General features: G+C 41.2%; 3 protein-coding genes across 4 annotated transcripts in view; 2 read left to right on the forward strand and 1 right to left on the reverse strand.

The window, feature by feature from the left end:
- Window positions 1-296: 296 nt before the first annotated feature.
- Window positions 297-6,304, reverse strand: brd9 (bromodomain containing 9). Its single transcript, XM_086218617.1, has 17 exons — window positions 6,137-6,304; window positions 5,371-5,591; window positions 5,164-5,286; window positions 4,941-5,070; window positions 4,799-4,856; window positions 4,536-4,680; window positions 4,333-4,443; window positions 3,535-3,722; window positions 3,297-3,429; window positions 3,132-3,207; window positions 2,941-3,036; window positions 2,713-2,845; window positions 1,996-2,107; window positions 1,820-1,876; window positions 1,391-1,496; window positions 722-892; window positions 297-534 (listed from the first exon to the last, which is right to left on the reverse strand). Exons 1-17 carry the CDS (start codon window positions 6,183-6,185, stop codon window positions 434-436), a joined length of 2,010 nt encoding a protein of 669 aa, XP_086074743.1. The 5' UTR covers window positions 6,186-6,304; the 3' UTR covers window positions 297-433.
- trip13 (thyroid hormone receptor interactor 13) lies at window positions 6,261-10,957 on the forward strand. Its single transcript, XM_086218618.1, has 14 exons — window positions 6,261-6,409; window positions 6,666-6,741; window positions 7,245-7,404; window positions 7,504-7,630; window positions 7,976-8,031; window positions 8,115-8,205; window positions 8,286-8,358; window positions 8,445-8,508; window positions 8,590-8,676; window positions 9,103-9,209; window positions 9,611-9,764; window positions 9,926-10,038; window positions 10,154-10,223; window positions 10,297-10,957. The coding sequence occupies exons 2-14, from the start codon at window positions 6,668-6,670 to the stop codon at window positions 10,390-10,392; spliced, it is 1,272 nt and encodes a 423-aa protein (XP_086074744.1). The 5' UTR covers window positions 6,261-6,409; window positions 6,666-6,667; the 3' UTR covers window positions 10,393-10,957.
- Window positions 10,958-14,969: 4,012 nt separating this feature from the next.
- nkd2b (NKD inhibitor of WNT signaling pathway 2b) overlaps window positions 14,970-16,601 on the forward strand; it is a 28,147-nt gene continuing 26,515 nt past the window's right edge. For both annotated transcript variants that reach the window (XM_086217238.1, XM_086217239.1), the window contains exons 1-2: window positions 14,970-15,338; window positions 15,678-15,924. The gene's annotated coding sequence lies outside the window, so the exon portion shown is untranslated. The remainder of the gene's footprint in view (window positions 15,339-15,677; window positions 15,925-16,601) is intronic.

Here is a 16,601-nt window from a genome sequence, read left to right on the forward strand (position 1 = left end):
GATTCCTTTGACATCTGGACGCATGGAAGATCTTAACTGTGTAATTTGATCATATAGACACTGTTTGACCACTACAACTAAATAAAACTGGTCTGCCCTCAAGCATTTATGAGTTAATGACTCTGGGAATGTGGGAGGAGCACACTTCTCTCAAACTACTGTATCTCTGAACCTGGGGGCCAAAACTGAAACTTAACAACCGGCTGCAAGACAAAAAAAAAAGCACCATCTTCTGTCGAAGTGCCTCACAAATTCATCCCCCATCAATTTGCGTATCAATCCACACACATTTATAAATACATGTGCGAACATTTATTCAGTGTTGCACTTATACAAAACAATTAACCTAAAAACAATCTGTACAATCATATTCAGTCTTTTAAAATAGGTCAGAGACTCCCGCCCTCTAGAAACATGGAGCACCCGGTGCTGGTTAGTTGTTAGCCGAGCTCTCAGGCTCTGGAGACTGCAGGAACTCGTAGGGATCATGATCCATTTCAGACTGGTCTCCAACACCCAGCTGTGACGGGCTTCCTGTGGACCAAACAACACGTAGTTGTCATGTTTAAAGAGCTACTGATGTGAATAGCCATCAAACTTTGTCAGATGTGTATTTCATGTTAAACAGCCATTCAAAAAATCCTGCTGAACTGAGCTGGAGTTTGCAGTATAACTTGTTGGGATACTGATTCCACGTTTGTGTACATGTAATATTAGATACCCAGGTGGTGCTGGTCCCTCTCTGAGGCGTTGGAGAGGGAGGACAGGTTGGACGAGGGTCTGGAGCCGACTCGGTCGATCTGAGCCTCCTGAAACTCCTGTAGAAGTTTGTCTGCATCGTCAAAGTGCTGCTGGCCCTCCTCGTTCCCTGGCTCTTTCTTCACCGTTTTACCTGATAGACCAGGAGGAGGTTAAGATCACGGTAAGAAGTTAAATAAACCAAACCATCTCAGTGAGCTTCTGGCTTGCAGGAACATCAAACCAATGGGGGGAAACTGCTGCTCTACAAATAATATTTGCAAAAATGCAGCTATGATGGAAAGATATTCTCTAAGAATAGGTTCCACTCTTTAAATAGTCACCATTCACTCAGCAGAGCGTTACATCCAACATCTCGGTCAGCTGTCCAAGCCATTGGACTCTTGTGTGTGTGTTGCAGAATAAAGTCAACTTGATTTGAGTGTTTTCACTGGATTAGTATTACTAGACTACACACACCCTTAAAACTGCACTGCCTTACGTTTTACTGCTGTTACTTTTCTCGCAAGTGTTAGCATGATGGCATTAACAAGTTGAGATGTTATAGTTCACACCTTGCTCATTCTACTGCTTTAATCCCATTAGGACCGCATTATTAGTCTGGTCAATTAATACTGACGGCGATAATCACCTAATGAGTTCAGCATGGATATATCCAGAGACATGTCAGGATAGTTCTTCATTGATATGAAGTCTAGAACGGAGCTGTTGTCTCCCAGGCCAGCGCCATCCGCCATCTAAACACGACACACACAATTTGAGTCAGACAGTCAATGTATAGGTAAACAAACCGCAGCAGTTTGCAGCAAAGAATGTTCTGCTAAAATGGCATTTCTGGTGTATTCATCTGCTCTGTTGTCTCTGCTCTTTCTGAGCGGAACAGAAATAACACAAGGAGTTTGATTGGAACTCTGAAAAGTGGATGTATCTGGACGTGACATAACACAATTCTTTTTTTTTTTTTTAAATGTAGTGTTTTGTTGAATGTGTGAACCATGTGACCAATGATTTAATCTAAAAAGGTTATGATGGCGTCTTTCATTTCAGCCTGACGGCACACCTGCATGTCACAGATGCTGGCCTTGGATTCATCTGGTTTCAGCATCATATTTCTTTTCTGTAAAAAAAAAAAGCAAACAAAAACAAAATAACAAACAACACGATGGTAAAAATCGGTCAAGCTCATGTGAAGCGGCGATTTTTGTGTGCAACAATGCAGGTCTCAAAGTCAAATACCTGTCGGATCTGATTGGCGGCTTTAGTGTGATCCCCTGCGGTCATCTTGTCTAGCAGCCCATCCACCCAACGCTTGGTGATGCTTCCGCAGCCCTTCACAAACTCCTGGATGCTTGAAGGGGGGGGGGGGGGGGGGAGCACAAGTTGAAAAATCTTACATGCACAATTATGTTCAAGCTTGATTTTGCCACTCAACTAGTTTGGTGTACATATAAACGAGGAAGGGCTAATTTAATCACAGACGTATGTGTGCCTGAAGGACAGTAGGTGGCGGTATGGCCTCTTTCATTTGGGTGCAATCAGACCTTGTTATGGTTCATCTTTTATGTCCCACACTAAACATGTAACAGGGGCGTCCCCGTCGAATAAGACTTCCAGAAAAATTAACAAATCATTGATCTGAGAAAGCATATAATATGTCTCCTTGTCAGTCCGGAAGTGCGTTGTTTTTGAGGTTGTGACGCCTGTTAGGGTGACACCCCACTTGACTGTAAGACTTCCAAGTTAAAAACCACCGCAGGAAAAATGGAGTATGTGCAGAACGCCAAGCTACGTTGGAGCCATTTGAAGCGTATGTATGCAGGAATAATTCGATTCCAATTGCATCTTCTAGGTTTGTTATTCCACCTTTAATTCGACTTTTTCTAACATCATGTGGACATGCTGTGTGACACCACTCTAAATCACTAGGGAAAGTCAAATCTGTGAGTCTCCTACCTGAGGGCACACTGTACCCCCGTATCATCCCCGTATGCTGAGTAGAGCATGTCAGTCTCGTCAGGTAGCAGGTCCGGAAAGACCGAGTTCTTCTGAAGGCTCTGGATGTTGTAGGCACTGCTCAGAAAGGTTACTACAAAGCAAGAACAGGGCAATAAATAGGATGAAACTAATAAAATTACTATTCTGTATTCATGAAAAAAAAAAAAAGTTCATTTAATGCTGCACCCTTGTGTCTCCTGTCATCTTTGAATCCCAGCGTTGTTAATCCCGGTAGAAGTTTATTTGATAGAGAACTCAAGTCCACTTTATGGGTTTCCTCCTCTGCAAAAGTGAGGAAACTTTTAGCCTTTCCAAGATTTAATTATCACCATCAAGCGCAAGAACACAGGGTTTTAAAAGTTTATAAACCCACAAACCTTCTGCATCGGGATCAAGTTGATTTACTACAGTATACAAAAGAGAGCTGTCCGAATCCTTACGCAAGTAGCCCATCTGCAAATGGAGAGATAACATTGGGAATATAAACTGACAACCCCAAACATATTCATTCATAATTCTGTTAAGTGGTAAAAAAAAAATACCTTGGAGTTTGGCATGTATCTATTGATACGATCTCTGGCTTCATCCGCTGAATGTTCAACCAAAGCAAGAACATGTTCCTCTGCTGTGCTGTCGGTCAAGCTGCATGCGTTTCCCTCTGGTTCATACAGGTAACTGGGATCAGAGAGGAGACAATGTTACTGGAGTCCCACGCTTCACGAAGCACTGTGTGCTTGAGCATATAAAAAGCCAAATCTTGACATTACATGTCAGGAATACCTGATGACTTCCTTCATGTCTTTAACTGGTTGTTTCCTTGACTTCTTCGCCGACTCCACTGGAATGGGGTTTATCTCTGTAGGAGGTATATCAGCTGTCAGGTCCTCATCTCCCAAAATGGCTGCTTGCTGGGTGAAATCCATGTCCTGCATGAAAGACATGCTGCGCTTCAGAGCCAAGAGACGGTCCTGCACACAGAGCAGAGGAGAAATAATGGCAACACTTGGAACAGACTGGAGCTGGAACAGGAGCAAAATACAACACAGATTCAGACAATGCAATCAAACCAGATCCTCAAGACACACAATCCTGACTTGACAGAAAGTTTGTCAATGGATATTTCAAAATTGTGTCACTACATCCGAATTGATTTGAACTCTAGGCGTTTGCCATTTAAATGTAAAGCTATTCCATAATCTGTGGAGAAGCACCATGACATGACACAAGGTGGCATTATTACCGCACTGCAGTCAGTCAGTCTGTGCTGCCTCATAAACTCCATGAATTCACCAATTAGACACAGTTGTACAATGTTAGGTAAACACATTAAAGTTTCCATTTTGTTTAGTGATCCCACAAAACAGACATTTAAGAAGCTGGTTTATATCAACAACGAAGAGTGTTTTCCTCAAACGAACAGATCTATTCCATTTGAGAATTTGAACTTAAGTCCTAACGACATAAATTTAGTGACTGCTAACATGACACATGATTGAAAAGTCCATTAAAGTTGAACCACATGACCAAGTTCAACCGAAATGCCTAAGATGGGCAGGTAACATTAAAGAGGAACTTTACCTTGCTCATCATCTTGAATCCTGTGTGCAGCAGCTTCTTGGCAGCCTTGTAATAGACCGTCTCTGGTCGGTTGTACACCATGGCATTGTCACACATCAGTTTAAAGTCCGCCTGAAGGCAAAAAATACATATCATTTCATATTTAATAAACCATCTCAGCCCTGAGTTTTTTCAGCTGGCAATGTGTTGAAGCCCATTCTCACCTTGAATTCTGTAACTGTGTTGTACTCATTGTTTCTAATCCTGTCTTTCATGGTGCTAAAGTCCATAGGATGTTTGATGATCATTGAGTAACCGGGAGCGATGGCATCTGTTACTGGAAATGCGAAAAATCCATGGGGATCTTTTCTGTGTTGACAAATAAGAAAGCTTCCCTGAGTTAAAATCTATTGTTCATACTAAGTGTGCGCTTTGATGAAAAAGACTGCATTATTATGACCACTAATAAATAACAAGTACTCCTCACCTCTGTAACTGGCGCAAAAAGTGCTCAAGCAATTGTTGACGAGGAGTGCACTCATTCTCTGAAAACATCAAAAAAACAGAAATTTATCAAACCATATAGACTTGAATTTTGGTTGCCAGGTGGTGTGATGTGTCTTCCTTGCCTTGTTGCGTCCGGCACGCTCGGATTGGCCGGTCTCCTGGCTGTTCTACCTCCACTTTCACATTGGGATGAAATTCATCCACTTCAGGCTCCAACTCAAACCTCTCCTTCTTCTTTTTCTTCTCTTCAGGCTGATGAAATAAGTCAGTGATGTGAGTGCCATCTTAAAAACAATTATTATAAATGTAATGGTTGTATTTCCACATCAAGTTCGGTTCTCTCACCTCTAATCCGATATTTATACTTTTTGACAATGTGAAAGGTTCAACAGGCACACCACTAGCAGCGGCGGCAGCTGCAGCCTCCGATTCATTCTGCTCGCGTTCCCTCTTCTTCCTCTTTTCCTCCTACGAAATGATCGACAAGAGATTATTTTAAAGCCAAGTATTAGCACTTAACAAGCATGTACTGAAAGTCTTTCGCAATCCCACCTTTCGTCGTCTTCTCTCCTCATCATCCACATATTTGTCTTTATCTTTTTCAGACTTTTTCTTCTTCTTCTTCTTTTTTTCTTTGTGGCGTTCCCGTTCGTGGTCTGATCTGTCATCATAGTAGCTGGAGTCATGGCCAGATCCAGAGAGCTCTGTCACTTCGCTTCCACCAACTTTAAGCACAAGCTTAAGGGGCTTCTCCAAAGTTTTATCCTCAAAGTCTAAATCCAAAAGAAACATAATATGAAGATCATATTTCACACAGGGAGGATGTTGGAAGGATTTAAAAACAGTAGGCGAGGAAGAAATTTGAAGATAATATTAATATTGTTTACACTACATTTGAACACGAGTCAGATCATTCTAAAAAAAATGTAAAATAGTATTTTCGATCGATTTATTCATTATTGCACATTGTACAAATGAACTTATTACATTTAATGTGTTATGCTCAACGTAAATTTTGTAAGCAATTGAACAGCAATATCTACCCAGTTACCTACCCGGCAAGCCAAATATATTTAAGTCGGACAAAACGTCAGTGTATGAAAAATAATCTGATAACATAGACTGAAATATCCAACTGATCGTCTTTGCAGGATTAAATGCCGAAACAGTGTTTGACTAGAGACATCAGTAATGTAAATGTTAAAGAAAACAAATAAGGTGTGCTGCCTTTGCTAGCATGCAAAGCTACAAACACAAAGCTGAATGGAACAAAAACTGTCTCACAAACAAAGTCATTTTAAAACATGCATTAACATACCGTCAACTGTTCTCCACTCTGGTTTATGTTTCTTATGTTTCTTCCCCATTTGTCCGTACTGAAACGCAAAAGCTTATTATTATTCCGTCTATGAATCGCGTTAGCGTTAGCAATAGTAGTTTCAGACTCAAGACCGGGAAGCGGAAGTGAGATGAAGTTTTTCCGGTTGAACAAATCGGCCCGCTGAATTCAATTCACTGTCAGTTTCCTGAAAGCACAAGTCCGTGATTTCTTTCTACGCCGGAGTTAGCTTGACAGTCTAAATGCTCTGAGGTATGGTTTCAGTTTTGTGTATACGGAGCAGGTTGAGTACTTTTACTCTCCGGTGGATTGTTAGCCCTAGCCGAGTAGGCTAGCTGAAACGTAGCAGATAGTTTTGACTTCAATGCTAACCTACCCAGCTGAATGTAGGACATGAAAGTACTCACACACGGCTTATTCAGCTATTTGGAGTAGAGGAAAGTTAAGTTTTATATGTGCATAATATTGGTAAAATTACAATTAGATTTTTTTGTAAACTGTTTTACAGAGATGGAGAGTGATGGAATAAAGATGGAAAACCCCAAACAAAACATCCATGTGGAGGTCCTTGTGAAATCTGAAAGGTGGGTTAGCTCTCAATTTCAAACACATTTGTGAAAACATTATGGGGCTCAGACCTCACCACACTCAGAGAAGCTCATTATGAATACAGTTCACAAACATTAAGAGGGGGGCATTCGGATGGATAGAGCATATGTGAATGTGATGAGACACGTGTGTTTTTGGTAAGATGTGTTAACTGACTTCTAAGTGATCTAAGGATATATTTACACTATGAAATACTTGAAAGGGTCACTTGGGTTTGTAGAATGTTATTCTTGTAAGGCATCTATTAAAAGTTGAATTGATACAAACATTTCCGCCTTCACAGGACGGAAATAACTTTGTATACATATATAGACACATCCACACACACATATGTGTGTGTGTGTGTGTATATATGTGTGTATATATATATATATATATATATATATATATATATATATATTTACATTTACAAAATTTCTCTTTGGATGAATAAAGTATTGACATTGTCCATTTTCCTCTTGTCTTATCTACGTTATAGTACTGCTAAGATGTCTGAGGTTAGGATGCATGTCCTGGCTCTCTTGAATCGCCACAGCATGGTATTTGGAAACTACAGATGGACAGAATTTGATGAAGACTTTCTACGCAAACACGTGGAATCTGTTGCTGTAGTCGATTCAGAGGAAATGATGACACAGGTGTAGGATTTTTCCTTTCTTCTGGATGCATTTTTATCTCACTTACCTAAAAAATAGCGATAATGGCTTACTTTGTGCTGTGTTATTTATTAATTTCAGCCCCTAGATTTGAAGAGCTGCTCGGTGTCCATTCACATCTATACCCTGAATGAGGGCGGCCCATGTATGCTGAGTTTGGAGGACGATGAAGAGCTGTCAGCCGCCAACCACTGGTTGCTACCAGCAGGTGACACTGAGCATCGAGGATGATAGTACATTGAAGAGTAAAAGACTCTAGAAATAGGGTCGATAGAACTTAATTTAAATTGGGGTGCAATATTTATTTATTTTATTACCAGTGATTTTGCCCCTGCTGGACATTTGAGAAACTGCAGGAAGTCCAGAGGCTTGTAGATCCTGTCTTTACAGAGTGTACGGGATAGATACTGTGATGGCTACCTTCATGTTTTACTTGATGCTTGTTGTATTTACAATTTGTCTCTGTGCACTTTAAATAATTGTTTCCCTCCCTTTGGCTCGTTAATTTTAGATTGTATCTGATCATTCCTCTAAGAGTCTGTGTTTTTAACAGCTGAATTTCATGGGATTTGGGAGAGCCTGGTGTATGAGAATGAACTTAAAACTCAGGTAAAAAAAAAAAACAAAGAAACTGTTAACTGAGGATATAATGATTACATTGCTTTCTTCTGAATCTCACTCTGTTCCCTCAGCTCCTGGATTATGTTACAACAACAATTTACTTCTCAGACAAAAACGTTGACAGCAACCTGATTGCGTGGAATCGAGTCGTGCTGCTACACGGTAAATATTTAAGACAGACTCCCAACAGTCATTTTGATTGTCTGTACAAATCATTTATCACCGTGTATGCCCACATGAAGGACCCCCGGGCACAGGAAAAACCTCACTGTGTAAAGCGCTTGCCCAGAAACTGTCAATCAGACTGTCAAGCCGGTAAGAGAATCTTCACCTGAGTGCAACTGCTTCAACAACAAATACACCTGCTCTTTTTTTCTCACCATCCACTTCTCTCCCTGCAGGTACTCTTACGGGCAGTTTGTCGAAATAAACAGCCACAGTTTGTTCTCAAAGTGGTTCTCAGAGGTACAGCCGTCCTCTTTTAACAGTCATTGTTCTGGATTTCACTGATCTTTTTTGGGGCGTTAACCCTGCTTTTGTTTACAGAGCGGTAAACTGGTCACGAAGATGTTCCAAAAGATCCAACAACTGATCGATGACAAAGATGGTCTTGTGTTTGTTCTGATTGACGAGGTAAAACTACGCAATACTCTCATCTGTGTGCACGGAGTTCATTTAATGAGCAGCATGATCTGTTGCTGCTCTGCTTGGAGATTCACTATTTAACCCTTTAGCTCTGTAGCCTATCCATGTTTTAGCCTGCCCTGCACCACTCACGTGACCAAGAGGGTTCTTAGCTATATCTTTTCAAGGTTCGAAATTTGGATGCACTCACTGAAAAATGATCACAATCTGGAGTTTCATCTACACAATGGCTCACCTAAACCCTAAAATCAATATTCAATAAATCATAACTTCTTTGCTGTTGTTGTTTTTTTTAAATTTTCTGGCTATTTATTGTTTAGAAATATGGAAATTTTGCTCCTAAAAAGCTGTATGAACGCTGGATTGATGTCATTTCTTTGCAAACCTGTTTTACTGGGGATCCTTGGTGTGTAGGTGGAGAGTCTGACTGCAGCAAGGAATGCCTGCCAGGCGGGAACAGAACCCTCTGACGCCATCCGTGTCGTCAACTCTGTCCTCACTCAGCTGGACCAGATCAAACGGTTGGAAAGATGACATAGCATATCACAGCCTTTTTTTAAATTCCACGGAGGTAGAAGATTTGACTTTGCATTCTTGCAATCACTCTTCATAACTCCTTAAAACATGAAAAACTCATTGCCTTTGTTTACTTTCGGACTCGTGTTTTAGAGTTCAGTTACGAAAAATGCGGAAAAATCTCTCTTGATCCGTATTGATTAAATGTTTATATATCAAACCGCATCGCTTCTAGTAAATTGTGGGTAAAAATCCTGTCGTAAATTTTTACCATGGAAATCTCTCCTCATTTTTTATGTGCGAACACATGATTTAGAGAATGTCTGGTCATGAAAATTGATAACAAAGTCACAGGGATAAATCATGGAAATGTATTGGTAAGAATGCGCATGAACCTCGATGACAGCCATTCCAACGTCGTGATCCTGACGACCTCCAACGTGACCCAGAAGATTGACTTGGCGTTTGTGGACCGAGCCGACATAAAGCAGTACATCGGACCTCCATCTGAGAAGGGCATCTACAACATCTACCTATCCTGCCTGGAGGAGCTGATGAAGGTAACGGAGCATCCAAAACGGATCCTCTATAAATCCATCCGACAAAATGAAGATGCTCTACCTTCTTTTCAACAAGCTAATGACCTGTCAAAAAATAAGCACTAATAGTGCCAAAGGACACGTGAGGTGAAGCATGTCAACGTCTGCATGGTTGTGTGCAGTGCCAGGTCATCTACCCACGGCAGCAGCTGTTCACCATGTTCGAGCTGGAGATGATGGGCTTCGCGAAGAGCGAGGTATCCGAACACAGTCTAAAACTGAGGAACATAGCACAGTGAGTACAGGCTCCCATAACACAACGGCAGACACTCCTGCTCTCCTTTTGTCGTAACGGTAAACGGCCACACCAGCCACAGAGGCTACTATCTAGTTTTGGTTTTTGTTTCCAGAAAAAGCAAAGGTCTGAGTGGAAGAGCGCTGAGGAAGTTACCATTTCTGGCTCACGCTCTGTTTGTAAAGGTAAGGATTCGATTTTCCTCTGTGCCTATGGGGAAGAAACCCCACACTGTTTTGTTATTTTGTTTTCTTGCAGACACCAACAGTGAGTCTTGAGAGGTTCCTGGAGGCGATGGATCAAGCAGTGGACAAACAGAAGGAGGAAAAGGATAACCTGGTTAATAGTCTCTGAACTTTTTTCTTTTTTAAAAAAAAAAAAAGAATCCCGAAGTTACAAACATGATCTTCTTTAACAAATTGTAACATCAAAGCCTTCCTTCAGGTGATTTTTGCATTTGTGCATCTCAGTTGTTGAGGGTGCAGTTTGGTTTAAGACGCCCGAGTCGGGGATTGAACTTTCTGTGTGCTAAATGTTTAGTATTTTTATGCGTCATTAAGCTATAAACGCTAATTTTGGTCCCTGTGTTTAAAGCGGCAGTTGAGATTGTGTTGACATATCAGAAGTCACTGTATCGGTGTGCCTGCAGTGACCTGAGCTCACTGCATCCGTCTGTACACTCAGCTAATATTGTCAACATCTCTAAAAATCTGAACGACCCTTGGAACATGCCTCTGTTGGATCCAGTTTGTGCGTGAGAGCATTTTTAAAAAGAGACATTTCTCGTGCTGCATCACTTCAAAGATGGTGTTCTTATATCTTTTGTCATGCTAACAACATATTGCTGTACACTCTAGATTCACGTGTTCATTTAATCCGAATTTTGTCTGTAATATTGTAATAAACAATATTGTTCACATTTGTGACAAGGTGCATTTGGACACTTGCAGAGCCTCAGAACCACCACTTGGTGGTGCACTTATGCTGTTGTATGACTTTAAACATACTTTTTTTGTCTTTAAATTCATTTTACGAGGAATGTGATGATCCTCACAGAGGCAATAAGTGAACGTGCCTTTAGATTTAAGTGACTCATGCAGTGCCACAGGACCACCCTGACTTTGATCTCAGGTCCTGACTCTGATCTGTGACACTCCACTACAGGCTCCACACGCTTATCCCTTGCAGTGCCCGTTATTTGAGGGGAGGGGCCATGGGTTGCGAGACTTAATCCTCATGCAAACTCCTTAACATTTTCTGACTTTTTTTCTCAGTCTTTCTATCATTTCAGCCTGTGCTGCAGCCAAATTCTTTTATCTTGTTGTCTTCGATCTGTCTGCTTCAATCACCACAGCCATCAAACGGCATCAAAGCTATCATCTCAGATGCAGGACCCTTTCTCACTGTAACACCTTGGGCTGTGGCGATACACTAATCTCACGATACGATACGATACACAATACACGATATTCGGCTCATGACACTATATATATGTATTATATTCAGCTCACGATACAATTCGATACTTACTCCTTTTGTGAAAGATTTTAAAGGGACAAAATGATTTTGGTGACATCTTGTGAGTGTTCCATTAACTTAAACTGAACTGAAAGCATCAATTACACAACACACGGCTCTGACTGGCAGCTTGCAAATGCTGGACAAAATGAATCAAAGATGTCGTGAGAAAATTAGTTTCATTTATTGAAACTGAGTGCAAATTGTAGCTTTTGAAAAGTAAAGTGAACAATGGAGAGTTTAAGTGCAGCAAGTGGCCTTCTTTGGCTGCTTTTTTAGCTTGATACTGAACATAGGAGGTAGCTACTAGCCAGTCTAGCCACCAGGTTAATTAAAAAGAAGCCACGGCAGCTAATAATCGGTCTCAGTTAGCATTTCTTTGTTAAGTGGGCTAGCAGGTTGGTGGTATTCTAGAGTACTTAACGTTTGTGTGACACAGTTTGCAAACCACCACACTTTTCTCTAAATCGTTGCTTTCCTTTTTGTTTTTGAACTCAAAGTGCTCCCACACATCTGCATTTAAGCATCCAGGCGCTGATTTGTACTCGCCGCCAATGTTCCCTCTAAACTGCGCGCTTGCGCAAACGCGCACCGCTCGCACTTCTCAACTCACAAGAAAATCTATGCGGTGCATAAACTCGGTGAGTGACAGGTGTCCAGCCAATGATACGATACGGTTCACTTCGGCTACGCAGCCAATCATAGCATCGACAGTGCTTGTATGTGCCCTGCCCAAACGTGCCGTAGCACCGTGCAGGTTAGCAAGCTAACAACAGTGCTGCAGAGATCAGAGACGGCAACGATAGCCCAGCGGTTGAGTTGTAAACCCTCGAAAATATTAAAAGTAAACTAAAAGAAATTGCTGCTGTAATTTGATTCTTTTAATGAGCCATGTACCTAGCTATGCTCCCAGGTGTTGAACAGGTGTGTGGCTACATCGTGCTCAACTGATGTCGCTCACATTGCTCCTCAGTGTGTTCAGGGAGCTTGTGTGTACGTCCAGACACATGAGAAATTAGAGGGAACAATGGTCGCCGCCATTCTCCTGATTCTCTCAGCTCTAACCGGATGAGAAAGGCGTCGGTGTCTGGGTAGCTAGAAATGCTCTACAGCGACATTCGCGGCAGGCAGACCTAACTGCTCTTCCTGCAAAGTGCGGGACACGGGGGATTTGAATGGGGCTTAATATATCCATACTCAGGACTGAAAAATCGATACTCTCTGGGAAAACAAAATATCGATGTATATCGCAGAATCGATAAAATTGCTCAGCCCTAGTAACCCTCAAGCTGAGCAAGGCACACACACCATATCTGACATCCACCTGATGATTGACTTATAAAGGTTCAGGCATTCAGAGATTTCTCGCTTATGTAGATTCGGACATGTTTCTGCAGCTCCCTTTGTGACAACAAATTCAAATTTGAATCTGAAATTTGATTGTGGCGTGGATGTTTTGGCAGGTCCCACCGGCTGAGATGTCTTCACAGTTCACACAGTTTGACAGTTAGGACTTGTTAGAAGGTGTTTAGAAAATGAGTTCTGTCAAATAACAACCCTCGAGCCGTGTGTGTGCGTGTGTGTGTGTTGGTTGCCACCAACTTGACCTAAAAACAAAACAGTTGAAAGATGACTCGCTTTTGAAACGTATCAGTCATAAGCGTAGTTTATATGAACAGATCAGAAGCTCCATTGTTCGTATGAGCACGTTTTACATTCTGTGAATACTCTGTTGCTGTGCATGTCAGCTGCCTGCTTCAGACAATGTGCCCTTTGTTTGTTGGCCAACAGATTTTTCACTCCACTTCAAAGGTGAATCCTGTAGGCTGCTGTTGGACGTCCAAGCAAAGCAAACATCAGCTTTAATCTCAGGCTTCATACCCACTCAATCAGATCCCTGTCAGTTTTTAAATAACTTTTTATTGAAGATGTTTTACATGAAATTTGGCCATTTTTTTTACAGTCCAAAGTTTAGAAAAAGGATTTATATCCTAATCAATACCTACGGGGACAGATTAGCCTCATTTCATTAAGAAGACATTTTTATGTGAAGTACGCCTTTAGTGCGATTGTTTGGTACCCGTTATTCACTTGTCAAAGAAGTTTATATGTGCAGTGAATCACACGAGGATGCTCTTGTTTTGTCTGATCAAGTCAAAGTTGAGAGAAACGGGAGATAAAGAGAAGCCGCGCAGCAGAAATGGGCATGGTAAATAAAACCATAATTGCTCTGTCTGGAGGCCTTTTTTTTCTTCTGACTGTTGTTGATCCAAAAAGCAGGCAGCTGTTAAAAGGCAATCAAGATGGAGGAGGAAGAGAAGTCAAAAGCCTCATTGTTACAGGGTTTTATCACTGTTCCAAGTCATTTGAAAATGTCAGAAAACTCCAAACAAAATAAACAGTCTGATGTTTATCCTCTCAACCGTTGTTCAGGTACATGGCTGAAAGCAATGGAATATGAGTGTGTGTGCCAATGGTGATTCATATAGGGAGGGGATTAACTTACACACAGTTATAGGCATGTTCAGAGGAAACTACCACTCATTTTACTTTAAATCAGATCAGTTTAAAGAGGTTTACTGATTTAAACGTGCGATACCCTGAACTTTATCCGTCTTCGTCCGCTGTACAAATGCGCAGTGACACTATAAAGGCTGAGCCGGCTTTGATGAAAAACCCGGACGTTTATCCAGCGGCAATACAATAGGGTAGACAAACCAGGCAACTGGAAGGAGGCCCCCAAAGACGGCTGATTAGACTGCTGCAGCATTAAATTCTATGATTGGTCATGTAGAGGAAACTGCAACACCTCCGTAAACCCTGGAACAACATTCCAATAGATTTCTGCCACAAGCCTCATAATTCGAGAACTGACCTGTGTAGCGCAAGCAATCGCCAGGTCCAAAATGTTACCACGGCTAATGACTGTGATTAAGGATTTTATACAGATCTTTAAACCCTAAATTGAATAGATTATTAATACCAGGTGGTTTCATTTATCCCAGCAGCAGAAAAATGGGCAATTTGACGCTAATAACAGCTAATATCTATGGATAAACGGCAGATATACTGTAAAGTTGCATAATAAAGAGTCCTGAAAGCATTAATAGGTTAACTTTGTTGAACATCTGGTTCCCTCGTTTCAAAGTTAAAGGGTTTTCGGTGAAATGCCTGGCTAACATTCGTGTCGGATGTTTTATTTAATGTTTTGTTGTACCCCACAAAAACTGAAGAAGCATGAAATTGGAAATTGGTCAGTGGTGTAATGTGTTGGTAAGCTAGCGTTAGCTTTGTATTTCTAACTGTTGCCTTTACGCTTCAAGCATTTAATAGGTGGCGTTCATTTTTGAAGATTAGCTTGAGAAAACAAAATGTTGTCTTCTCCTTACTTGCTGTCTTTGTTTTCCCTCCTTTTTTCCGTGCACACCTGTCTCTTGTTAGTTAATCAGTCTCCCTTAGCCGGTTCTCAGTGTTTCTCCTTTTGTTCTCCCTCCTGTTTTCTTTTTGTCTTTTAGTTGTTTTTGTTTCAGTGGTCGTCGGATCATTTATTCATGCCTGCTCTGTACTGTTACCCAACTTGTGTTTCCTTCCTTGTGTATTTGTAGTTAATTTGCTGTTAAGTTTTTTTTTTTTGCAAATTTAATATCTGGTTATTTGAGTTCATATGAAGTCATCTGGAAATTCAGTTTTGTGTTTATTTGTCATCTTGGGGTCCATCTGCCGCCACCGCCGCCACACGTGGCGATGCTACCTTCAGGGTTGGCCTACAGGTCCTCCCTTGGGTACTGTTAACATATGTCTTTGAATTTGCTTGTACAAATATAACATTGAACCAAATGTTATGAGCCAGAATGTCATCAAGGGGGTGGTAGCTAACCAGTTACAATGCTTTTAGTCTCTCTGTGTTCTGTATTTAGCAGTTTGGATGAATTTGGGTTCAGGGTGACCTGTCAGGTCGGAGGCCCTCAGATTACCCATATGCACCCCTGCATGAATCCGAGAAACCGTGCCCTTATAAAACGATTGCTCCTCTCTTTCTGCTCCTAACTCTTTTACCACAAACTGTGCAGTGACTTTTGCTTGACATTTCTGTGTTCCGTTTGTCTGTCATTCATTCAAAGGGAACAGACGCAGCCGAGGGAGAGCGATACCTTGTAAAGGAGCAGAATTGTGGGAACCAGGCTGCATAAAGAAGTGGTGATAATTAGACACAGCAAGAAGGATCAAAGACCGTTGCCATCAATGAGATATATGCAAATGTGGGCTCATCCTGCCAACTACAGACTGATCTGAGAGGCCTCCGTCTGTGAAAGTGAAATGACAGACAAACTAACAAGGAGAGCTTGTCTTCACCGCACATTCATCAAGGTAGGATAAGAATCTGGGACGATACGATACTGTAACATCTTCTCTGAGAATGACGTCTCATCTGTTCCTCCAGGCAGAGCTTCGCTGTTCAGCTAAGAAAGGATATAGATTACAGGGATTAGTGTAGTTTATAATGACAGTGACACTTTGAAGAATAGAGTATTGATTGACGCAACGCAATTTTATTTATGTCCGTGCAAAGATCAAACACCTGCCTCTAGTTTGGAATATAATCTGCAGGAGAGCGGAACACTAAAAAAAAACAACAACAACAAAAAAACGACACTACATCACATTCATAGACTCATCCTGAGAAAAAAGCCCTGCCTTTATTAATAACTTTTGGCATGCGCTCAGCAGGCTGGCCAAAGGAAACAAAACTGTGGATCAGACTTTGATGTCTGGTGAGTTGAAGCACAGCGTGTTCTTCCTGGTTTTAGTGTACAAACACCGGTATATCTTTAGCAGCTGTGGTCCACACATACACATGGTGGTGTAAATTAGAATCAACTTCATTAGAGGAAACTTTTGACCTTTTTGGTGAATGTTTAAAAAGGTTAAAATTTGTTTAAGATATTCTAAGTTAATACGATGAATAAAAGTAAAGGAGTGAAGTGTCTCGGTAATAAATAGACTTTACGTCTTTACCGTGAAAACCATGAATGGAACTGTAGGGA

Source organism: Aulostomus chinensis, chromosome 11 (assembly GCF_037954235.1).
Source record: "Aulostomus chinensis isolate RoL2024-O1b breed Wild chromosome 11, RoL_Achi_v1.0, whole genome shotgun sequence".
NCBI lineage: Eukaryota > Metazoa > Chordata > Actinopteri > Syngnathiformes > Aulostomidae > Aulostomus > Aulostomus chinensis.

What these genes read in the sequence shown, in the direction of transcription:
- brd9 (XM_086218617.1), bottom strand. Translation starts at nt 6,185, where the DNA reads ATGGGGAAGAAACATAAGAAACATAAACCAGAGTGGAGAACAGTTGAC. An exon ending in TTTTTGCGCCAGTTACAGAG is followed by an intron (nt 4,681 to 4,798) that starts GTGAGGAGTACT and finishes TTGTCAACACAG; the next exon opens with AAAAGATCCCCATGGATTTT. An exon ending in CCGCCAATCAGATCCGACAG is followed by an intron (nt 1,877 to 1,995) that starts GTATTTGACTTT and finishes TTTTTTTTACAG; the next exon opens with AAAAGAAATATGATGCTGAA.
- trip13 (XM_086218618.1), top strand. Translation starts at nt 6,668, where the DNA reads ATGGAGAGTGATGGAATAAAGATGGAAAACCCCAAACAAAACATCCAT. An exon ending in GTCCTTGTGAAATCTGAAAG is followed by an intron (nt 6,742 to 7,244) that starts GTGGGTTAGCTC and finishes TCTACGTTATAG; the next exon opens with TACTGCTAAGATGTCTGAGG. An exon ending in TGTTTGTTCTGATTGACGAG is followed by an intron (nt 8,677 to 9,102) that starts GTAAAACTACGC and finishes CTTGGTGTGTAG; the next exon opens with GTGGAGAGTCTGACTGCAGC.